The sequence below is a fragment of the Nicotiana attenuata genome, chromosome 3, assembly GCF_001879085.1.
Source record: "Nicotiana attenuata strain UT chromosome 3, NIATTr2, whole genome shotgun sequence".
Taxonomy (NCBI): Eukaryota; Viridiplantae; Streptophyta; class Magnoliopsida; order Solanales; family Solanaceae; genus Nicotiana; species Nicotiana attenuata.
Window position 1 is genome coordinate 21,124,070 of NC_031991.1, and position 11,270 is coordinate 21,135,339.

Sequence of the window (11,270 nt, forward strand, 5' to 3'; positions counted from 1 at the left end):
TCCTCGACCCTGATCTTCGATTGATATCGATTGTGCACATCTGCCCAGGTTACAGCTGGATACTCGACCAAGTTTTGTTTCAACTGTCGTGATGCTATCGAACTTCGCTCGTTCAACCCTTGGGTGAAAGCTTGAACGGCCCAATCATCTGTGACCAGTGGAAACTCCATGCGTTCCATTTGAATTCTGGATACGAACTCCCTCAGCATTTCATCACCCCTCTGTCTTATCTTAAAAACGTTCGATTTCCTTGTTGCGACCTTTATGGACCCGGCGTGCGCCTTCACGAAGGCGTCTACTAACATGGCTAAGGAGTCGATAGAATTTGGTGGCAGGTTGTGATACCAAATCATTGCTCCCTTTGACAAAGTTTCCCCAAATTTTTTCTACAAAACCGACTCGATCTCGTCGTAATTTAAGTCATTTCCTTTAATCCTGCATGTGTACGAAGTGATGTGTTCATTAGGATCGGTTGTCCCGTTGTATTTAGGTATATCCAGCATATTGAACTTCTTAGGAATGGGCTTTGGAGCTGCACTCTGAGGAAAAAGCTTTTGCACGAACTTTTTTTCATCCAAACCTTTTAAGATCGGGGGTGCCCCCGGTATCTGATCAACTCGGGAGTTATATACTTCCACTTTTTAATCATTATCTTCAGTATTCTTCTCTCCCGACTTGATTCTTTTGGTGAGCTCCTCGAGCATCTTCATAATTGTAGGGTCAGTCCCTGATCCGTTACCATTCGACCTTTCTAGCACTAGCTCGGTATGGCGAGTGATCTCTGGTTCGACCACACTCGGAGTTCTATGTTGACTTTGAAGCTGAGCGATAGCAGCATGCTAAGCCTGTAGCATCTCGAATATTACCTAGAGGCTAACTCCCCTGTCTCCTACGCCCTGTGTTCCTTGGACACCAGACTGGCCTTCCCTGCGTACACTCCCTTCGGGGTCTGTGCCTAAATCCGCATTCAAAACAATGTGCGAAGTGATATTGACTGGATCGACTGATACTCCCTCGAGATTAGCTGGTGACACCCCAACTCTTGGAGAAATTACGTTATCATTTTCCCTGTGAAATCCAAGACCATCATCACCATGTACGGGTGCGCTTTATGAGTTTGACATGTTTTAACCTGAGAACAGAAATTCTTGACAAGAACAAGTGTGAAAATAATGTGTGTTATCAGAATCAACACTGAAAAAATCAATATTGTCCTTAGCCCTACGGTGGACGCCAAACTGTTTACCCTAAAATCCGAGTAACAATTAAACTTATATTGTGGTTTAAGGGAGATATGTGATTTAATCCAATACCAATTGGTAAACAAGGAATTAAATGTGTAAATTGAAGAATAAAATAAGTCAAACCAGTATGCAAACCAAATCTTGACCTCGAGCTATGATGGCCTCGAGGTGGAATAGTAGGAATAGCAAGTTACAAAGCAACTCTGATGAACAGTGAATAGCTAGAGAATAAGGTGTATGTATTATATTGTCAGTTAAAAACGTGTCTTACAAATGAATGGGCTCCCCTTTATATAATAGGGGGAGTCCTAAATAAGGTACACTTCTAATTACAGTAAGAAATCATAATTGACAGCTGTCTAACCGCCAAGGGTCGATCCATTCCGCAATTTACGCCGGGTTCATCGGGCCGTTGCGGGTATCTAGCTCATTCTCTTACTAAGCCATAACAGTATTATCTCGAGATATGTCTTCTTCCGACCTCGGCAAATGATTTCGACCTCAACCTCGGCATTGAAAACGAACCTCGACCCCGAGCTCGGCGTCTTGGCCTCTCGACGTGGTATCAACTTTTCCATCGAAGAACGAAATCAGGTATCCCCGATTCCCACTGTATACAATTACTGGAGGATTGAAGGAACCCTTTGTTTATTTATTGTCTATTCAGTAATGTATTTTAGGCAAAATATAAAATTAGTCGGTCGGTTAAAACTAACTGCATTCGTTAATCAAAAAGTGTATATTCTAGCAGCGAGCCTATTTTTCCAATGTCAAAATATAAATAATGTCACCTAAAGGATCCTATTTGTGCAAATCTTTTATTCGAACCGTTCTAAGCAGAGATGGATCCAGAATTTAATGTTTATCGGTTCTTATCGCAAACTCAAATTAATATATCATAATAATTTGACTAAGGAACGAATATGATATTCAAAATATATTTAGAAAATAACAAATATATAATATAAGAAGAAAAGAAATGAAAGGAAGAAAAAAGGAGGGAGAGTGAAGGACCTGGCAAATGGCAATGGCTTATTTTTTAGTGGCCGTGACAAAAGTCGAAAATTGGCTCCTATTTTGCTTTATTTTCTAGTGAAAGAACTTTTTCTTACAATTTAAATTAGTCGCGCAACAAGGCTTTTAAAAACCTGACATCTTATTTCTCATCCTTTTTGTTTCAATGGTTGATTTGGAAAATTGGGATTTGGTTCATTTTTAGTTTGACTTTAGTTGTTTATTATGTTTTTTTTAAATAAAATAAGAAAGAAGCTAAAAACGTAGCTGTAAGATCGAGTGGTGTTTTGTAACGTTTTGTTAAAAAACCAAAGAGAAAAGTGAAAGTGCTTAAAGAGGTTGAAACTTGCATCAATGGGTCATAGGTAGTGTGCAGAAGCTGGGCTCCAACATACTACCATGGAACCAACAGCACATTTTGGAACTGGATTCCCATCTAAATATATTTATATATTCAATGAATTTCTTATTACAAATACGGGATCTGAGCAAAAGTTACTAGATTCCGGGAATCTATACCCATACCTCTAGATTCGCCCCCGGCTCTAAGAGCCCACTGGGATATACGAGAGATAGAATTCTCAATCTCTCATACTTTTTGCTATCTCTTCTCTGTCAAATTTATTTAGGCTTTAGACTGTGACTTTGGGGTTGTCCCAATATATGATGATAATCACCACCGATCACTAATTTCAGTCACGGTTCATTTCAGCCTTCCTCTTTGGTTACACAAAGAACCTGTAAGTTCTCCGTTTACTATCTACTCACTATCCTGTATAGAATCGCGTGTTATATGTTATCTAATAAAACATGGTGAATATGAATACTGATTTACAAAAGTGAAGTTGAATCATGTAGATTTCACTATTAATAGATATTGTAAAATTAGCTGTTACATAAAGAGAACAGAATTGAAAAAATAAATTACAGTGGAACTATTTAATTGGGTAAAAGTCATGAAAAGTGCCAAATTTTTCCATGAAAACGCACTGATCAATTTCCTTAGGTCCACACCAAAAATCCTAAAAAGGAAAAATGAACAAAACTTTACCTCTAATTCGTGAGTTCCTTTAACATTACAATAATTTCACTTTCAGTGGCTTGATGGGGTTGACAAATTTAGCATCAGAAACTGAAGAAAACTCAATCTGAGTAATAATCTCAGCATCCTCTAGTGAAGCAGGAACATTGAGATCTATCATAGTCCTATCAATTCTTGATAATTTTATTTTTGTTGAAGTAATACCATGTGATCTCTTGTGTCCACCAAGAGCTTGGCCTGATGAAAATACTCTGGAACAAACAGGACATTCATGTATTTTTACTTCTTTATATTTTGTTTCCACAGTTTCTGATGTTTTATTAGTTGAAACTTTAATCTTCTTGTGACTTGCTACGTGACCCCCAAGTGCTTGATAAGATCTAAAAAATTTGCTACATGTTTCACATTTGTACTTACCTCTAGTTCTAGTCTTAGTCACTTTATCTTGCTTTTGATCCTTCTCTTTTTCTTTTTTCCTCCACTTATCTCTAGATAGCATCATCAAGCAATATGCAACATCTTCCTCCGGCGACGTGTCCCAGATAGAACTCACTGGCTCAGAGGAAGGGACACGAGCACTGGCGTACGCACAACTTTCCGCATATGCTACGTGCCTATAATCATAATTTGACATGTAATGTGTATATGAGATTCTTGATTTCTTAATCCGCCACATTGTGTTGGATATGTGATGACTCGGTTTCACTCTCTCTATCTTGAAGATCCATAATTCTAAGGCTCTTCTTTAACATCTCTTTTTCTTCAGTCTTTTCACTTTCTGAGGATGATGAACACAACAAAATTGAATCTGTTTCTTCACTGATCTGCTGTTTTTGTTGAATGTATAGATTCATCATGTAAGATCTCATATGGCCACCCAAAGATCTATCATTACTGAAATTCCTCAAGCAGACCTTACACTTGTGTTTGTCCGTGACTCAAGAAACCAGTTGATTTCTCTCTTATTTTTCTGTATTAGTGTGTGTTTTGTGCGTGTTTATTTTGAAAGTGTAATGAGATTGTGGTTTCTCTCTATTTCTTTGAACAAGTGTAGAGAGGATATGTGACAAGCATACCTCCACCAAGAATTAATATATATAAATAAATACTCCTATTATTTTTTGCAGAGCTGTAATTTTGCTTGAGAAAGAGACATTTGACAGAAAGTTAGATTCATTAAAAGTAATTTCTTTAAAACGGCAATAGGCAATTAATAGGGAGAACTCAATTAAAGCGTATGTATGAAGGCAGAGATGTGTGTGTGGGTGTGGGGGGTGGGGGGAGGGGGAGTGAAAGAAAACGACATGTAACATGCGAGCTTCGCATTTATTTTAATAGCCCGTTTGGTCAAGCTGCAAAAATCAGCTTATTTTGAGAAGTGTTTTTTTTCAAAAGTGCTTTTCTCAAAAGTACTTTTGGTGAGAAGCAGTTTGTGTTTGGCTAATTAGCTTGAAAAGCACTTCTGAGCAGCAATTAGTGTTTGGCCAAGCTTTAAAAAACTGCTTCTAAGTGTATTTTTCTCAAAAGTGCTTCTCAAAAAAGTGCTTTTGGAGAGAAGCTACTTTTTCTGCTTCTCCAAAACTGCTTCTGCTTCTCCTCAAAAGCACTTTTTTTCCTTTCAAAAGCTTGGCCAAACACCTCAATTTTTGGCCAAAAGTGCTTTTGACAAAAAAAAAAAAGCACTTTTGGCCAAAAAGAAGCTTGGCCAAACAAGCTATAAATCTCATCTTTACATTTCCTAAACGCTAAATACATAAGCGGCCTCACGGTTGGCTTCAGTTTTTTATCGAGTCTATTAGAGTTTTTGGCAAAATTATCCTTTATCTTTAAGGATTGGTTTAATTTTGTCTTCCAAATATAATCCTTAGGTTGATATTATTTTTACGGGTTTTGTTGTCACAGATCTATTGTCTCTGAACCGAGGCTTTCCCGGAAACAGCCTCTCTATCCCCTCCGGAGTAGGGATAATGTCTGCGTACACATTACCCCCAGACCCCACTGGGTTGTTGTTGTTGTTGTAAATATAATCCTTAGCACCAATTGTTCTTTAAGTTTGCAAAACTTTGCGCATATGGTCCAACTAACAGAAAACTCTCACAACACTGTTAAAACTAGCAGTTAAGACTCACCTGACTGACACGTGTGAAAGGGAAAAATGGTATGCCATTGGGAAATCAGTCTGCTTCACCAAATTATAACTTGATTTGCACGTGAATCGTATAGACTGGTTAATCACCTTTGTTTTCTGAATTAATGATGTTCATTGGTTGCTGGAGTCACTAATGTTTAGTTGAATCAACATTTTTTGTGCCAGATTTTTCTTTTATCACTTTCTTCTTTCAGGATCTAAGAACCTGAGCACAGGAATCACCAAGATGTAGAAACTTAATGGAAATCAAACCAACTGCAAGCTCATCAAATGAATGATTTGGCAAATACACATGAAAACATGAAACAATGGCATAAATTTATTATGTTTGAAAAGTAAATGACTAAAACGAGAACATAAATGATGCTATACTGAAACAAGAGAACAAACGAAATATTAATGCGGAGAACAATGAATGTGAATGTGTGTAAGACTACTTTTTTGATGGCAAATACAGAATAGTTTACAAAGGCCTGCTTGAGTTTAAGAGGCCAGAAGTACTCTCATTTATATTAAGATACAAGAAACTGTGTCAATGAAACTAACTACAACATATACGTACAACACTAATTACAATAATATCCTTGTCACCCTCCCTCAATCTGAAGGTGAGGAACGAACATGAAGATTGGACACAAACTCCTTGAATTTTGCAGCAGAGACAGCTTTAGTAAAGATATCTGCAAGCTGTTGCGAAGTTGGAACATGAGAAACAGTAAGATCACCTTGATTAATCTTCTCACGAATAAAATGATAGTCCAAAGCGACATGTTTCGATCTGGAGTGAAATACTGGATTATGCGCCAGATGTATGGCACCAATATTATCACATTTTGCAAGAATAGGAGTACACAGATAAATGCCCAAGTCACGTAAGATAAATTGTATCCATTTAGCTTCAGCAGTTGCAACAGCTAGTGCACGATATTCAGCTTCTGTGCTGGAGCGGGAAACAGTTGGTTGTTTCTTTGTAGACCAAGAGATCAAGTTACTCCCAAGAAAGATGCAAAATCCAGATGTTGATCGACAAGTTGCCGCACAACCTGCCCAGTCCGAATTTGAAAATATTGTTAGAGAGACGGAGGACTGTTTGCAGAGCTGCAAGCCATGAGAATGTGTTCCTTTAAGAAAACGAAAAATCCGCTTAACAGCTTGAAGATGAACTAGCCAAGGTTGATGGAGAAATTGTGAAGCCATGTTCACAGCAAATTGTATATCCGGCCGCGTAAATGATAAGTATTGAAGGCTACCTACCATTTGGCGATACAGAGAAGGATCATCAAGAAGTGGTGTAGCATCAGAATGCCATTCAATTTTGCTGTAAAGAGGAGTTTGAACAGGTTTGACTTCTGCCAAATCGAACTTATGCAAAAGATCCAATATATACTTCCTTCGCGACAAAAGAACCCCATCATTATTATGAACTATCTCCACGCCGAGAAAATAGCGAAGGGAGCCAAGATCTTTCATTGCGAATTCAGATTTCATGGATGTTATAAATTGAGAAACAAGCATCTTGGATGATCCAAAAATAGCAATGTCATCAACATAAACGAGCAGAATCAAAATAGCACTCTCTCTGCGGAAGATGAACATGCTATGATCTGAGATAGATTGTGCAAAACCAAGGTCCAAAAGATAAGTCGGAAGTCGAGTAAACCACGCCCTAGGCGATTGTTTCAACCCATAAAGTGCACGTCTTAACTTGCAAACATGGTGTGGATAATCTGGATTTTCAAAACCTCTGGGTTGGCGCATATAAACAACTTCATTTAACTCACCATGTAAAAAGGCGTTAGAGATATCCAGTTGATGCATACACCAATTATTAAGAAGAGCTAAATATAGCACTAGACGGACAATGCTCATTTTGATCACAGGGGAAAAGGTATCTGCATAATCTAAGCCTGGTTGTTGAGAAAATCCTTGCGCAACCAAACAAGCTTTGAAGCAGTCGATAGAACGATTAGCACCTCACTTAATCCGATATACCCATTTATTCCCTACAATGTTCACATCGGGAGGTGGAGGAACTAATATCCAAGTATGGTTTTGTAGGAGAGCGTTAAACTCTTCACTCATTGCATTAAGCCACCTAGGGTCCTTTGCAGCTTGTGTAAAGGAAGTTGGTTCACAAGGTGTACTAGAAAGAGAGACACTAAGTGAGGGAAGAACACGTGGTTTTAGAGACCCGGTCATAGAACGAGTAATCATGACATGTGAACGAGTACCTGATTGTTCGGAAGCTAATGGTTGAGAGTAATTAGAATTATTAGGAGATAAGGATTGTACAGTTTGCTTAGAAATAGAAACAGGTATATTTGAAGTTGGTTGCAAAGATGTAGGAGTAGACGGTATTATGGTAGAAAAAGGTTGCTTATTTTGTGGAGATAAGGAAGAAGATTGGAGGGGAGTTGAAGGATTTGAATTATAATTAGAATTTTGTGGAGATATGCTGATGGAGTTAAATACGAAACAGTTGAAGAGCGTGCAACATGCGTAGGAAGTTGAGCAAATTTATCACTATTTGAACGGGAGAAAGAGAGAGTCCTAGGTGAAGTTATAGACATGTTTTGAGGAGTTAAAGAGATAGAGGGGGAAGAAGCTATATTTGATGTGGAGATGAAATCACAATTAGAGATAGCAGTTGGTGAGCCACTCGTTTTATGCAAACTATTTGGAGAAAAAGTAGGAGAAGGTGGCGTGGCTTTTGGTGATGAAGAAAAATAAAGATTTGAAATTGGAGTAGACGTTCCTGGAAATATAGGAACATAGGGAAACAAGGATTCTATAAAATTTACATGACGTGAAATAATTATCGATTAGTGGATGGGTCCAAACATTTGAACCCCTTGTGTTGAGGAGATAGTCCAAGAAATAAGCAAGGTGTAGAACGAGGCTGAAACTTGTGAGCAAAAGAATGTGCAACATAAGGGTAGCACAAACACCCAAATACCTTAACTAAATTGTAATATGGTGGTTTACCATACAATTTTTCATAAGGAGAAATAAAATTGAGAGCAGGAAGAGGAGTGATATTAATTAAATGAACCCCAAAAAGAGAGGCAACCGCCCAAAAAGAAAAAGGCATGGAAGCTTGAAAAAGAAGATATCTTATCAGATTATTAACATGTCGATGCTTTCTTTCTGCACGACCATTTTGAGCGGAGGTATATGGACAAGACAAGCAATGAATAATTCCATGCTCGCTAAAAAAGAACGAAAAAGAGAATTGTTATACTCTCTGTCACCATCGGATTGAAAATATGCAATAGATGAATTGGAAATTTTTGAGACCATTTTATAGAATTCTTTGAATTTATCAAACGCCTCTGACTTGTTCCGCATTAAATAAATCCAAGAGTACTTTGTGTAGTCATCAAAAAATAAAATATAATAATAAAAACCAGAATTTGAACTAAATGGAGCTTGCCACACATCTGAATAAATTAAAACAAAAGGAGAGTGTGCAATATTATGAGAGGAATTAAATGGCAACTTAGATTGTTTGCCCAGGTGACAAATATTACAACCAGAAGATTCAAAAGATGAATTACATGGAATAAAACCCTTACGAACTAAAGTTGCAAGAGAACGTTGCCCCGGATGGCCTAAACGTTGGTGCCAAAGAAAGGAAGGCGAGACAACACTTGAAAGAGCAACATCAGAGGAGCGACTTGAGACTATGTGAACTGGATAGAGAGAGCCATTATTCTCACAACGGAGTAACACTTGCTTGGTCTTCTTGTCCTTAACAAAAAGACCATAGTCAGTGAACTCAATGAGACAATTTTTGGTATCCCCACATAAACGCTGAACTGACATTAGATTCTTTTGTAGAGAGGGAACATATAAAACATTCTTTAATTGAAGAGGCTTCGAAGACGTAATAATAGATGAAGAACCAGTAGATAAAATGGGAAGAAGATTACCATTTCCAACCATCACCTGTGACGAACCAGTGTAAGTAGAGGGAGATGATAACAAAGATTGATTGTTCGTCATATGCGCAGAAGCACCAGAATCAGGATACCATACAGAAGGTTGGACTTCCTCCAAATTCATAGCAGCAAATGATTTTGGTAGTGAATTGAGAACATAAGAATGATTAAAACGGTTCCTACACTTAAGAGCAGTGTGATTAAAGTGAAAACAAATTTGACATTGTTTAGTCGACGTAAAAGGAGGTCGACCAAGAAATCCATCACCTGGAGAGGAAGGACGAAAATTTTGTTGAAAACCAGCCCATTGATTTGAGAAATTAGAGCGAGTAGAATATTGACCTCGACCCCTGCCTTTGTTCGATCTACCACGACCACGTCCATTGTACGATACTTTTGAATATGTATTAGTATGAGATAAAGTAGAATAATGGGGTTGAGAAACTGGTTGTGTTGGAGTGGAAGCAGCTAAGGTAGTGTGAGAAGTGGGATCATCATTGTTTGTTGCATTAATATGTGCTTCTTTAGTGAGAAGTAATGGACGCAATGCTAGAAAAGTTGGGAGAGTTCCTGTAGCATTTAATCCAGAGACAAAAGTTCAATAGGAAGATGGAAGTCCTTGCAATGCTTGGGTTACTAAATCATCTTCAGAAGCTGATTTTGCAACTGCTCTAAGTGAACAAGCAAGAGAGTGGAGTTGTTGAAGATAATCCTCCATGGAAAGTGAGCCTTTCTTAAAATTCTGAAATTTTGATTTCAGATGAATTGACGAGGATGAAACCTAATCAAGGTAGAGAGAAGCAAGAACATCCCACGCCTCTTTGGAGGTTTCACAAGCATAGTTAAGAAGAGAATCAAGGACTGGAGATGAAAGAGTGGCATTGATGCAACTGAGTGGATCAATGGGTTGATGCTGGACATGGAATAGAGCAATCAACCAAAGAAAGAAGGTTGTGACTTTTTAGAACAGTAAGAAAACCTTTTTCCATGTAAGATAATTAAGATATGTCAACTCAATAGGTACAAAACCTTTAATATTAGATATAGTTGAAAGAGGATTTGGAAGACCCAAAGAGGATTGAGTGGAGATCGTCTGATTTGGAAAAGAAGTTTGAGTGGAAGAAGAAGTTTGGGAAGCCATGGTGCTCTTGATACCAAGTTGAAATTTAAAATAAAGAATAGTTTACAAAGGCCTGCTTGAGTTTAAGAGGCCAGAAGTACTCTCATTTAAAACTGTCAATGAAACTAACTACAACATATGCGTACAACAATAATTACAATAATATCCTTGTCACCTTTTCCCTCCATTAGTCTTAATAGTATTGTGAGAGTTTTCTGTTAGTTACTTGGACCATATACGCATAAGTTTTGATTACTTAAAAAATAATTGGTGCTCATGGTTATATTTGGAGGACAAAATTAAATCAACCCCCAAAGATAAGGGATGATTTTAGCCAAAAACTCAATCTATTATTTAAATAGTCACTCAACTATCCAAAATTATCTATTAAAGTTATCTTTGTTTGTAACTGAAAAGTCAATTAACTATGCTTATAGCACTCAAAAGGTCAATCAATCAGATTTATCAAACTTTGGTTTGTCAAATACCTATTTTACTCTTTAAATTATCAATATTTATCTTCTTTCTTTTACTTTTTAATATTATAATTTTCTTCTCTTTTTAATCTACAGTATTGAATTACCTATAAGACAAATCAGTTTATTTATAAAATAAAAATAATAAAAAACTAATTTTCTAGCATATATAATATCACTACTAGAAATTTGGCCAAAATCGACCGCGGTCAACCGACCAACTTCGGTCGGTCAAAAAACCGACCGAAGTCAGTCGGTTTTTCAAAATATTTATTTTTTAATTT

The 11,270-nt window shown here is 37.3% G+C and overlaps 1 protein-coding gene across 1 annotated transcript; it reads right to left on the reverse strand.

Annotated features, from left to right (window-relative positions):
- On the reverse strand, positions 3,193–4,384 carry LOC109224543 (zinc finger protein ZAT9-like). The gene is given in 3 exon segments (XM_019389108.1): positions 3,193–3,972; positions 3,975–3,992; positions 3,995–4,384. Coding segments are annotated over 3 exon segments (831 nt in total). The 5' UTR covers positions 4,170–4,384; the 3' UTR covers positions 3,193–3,334.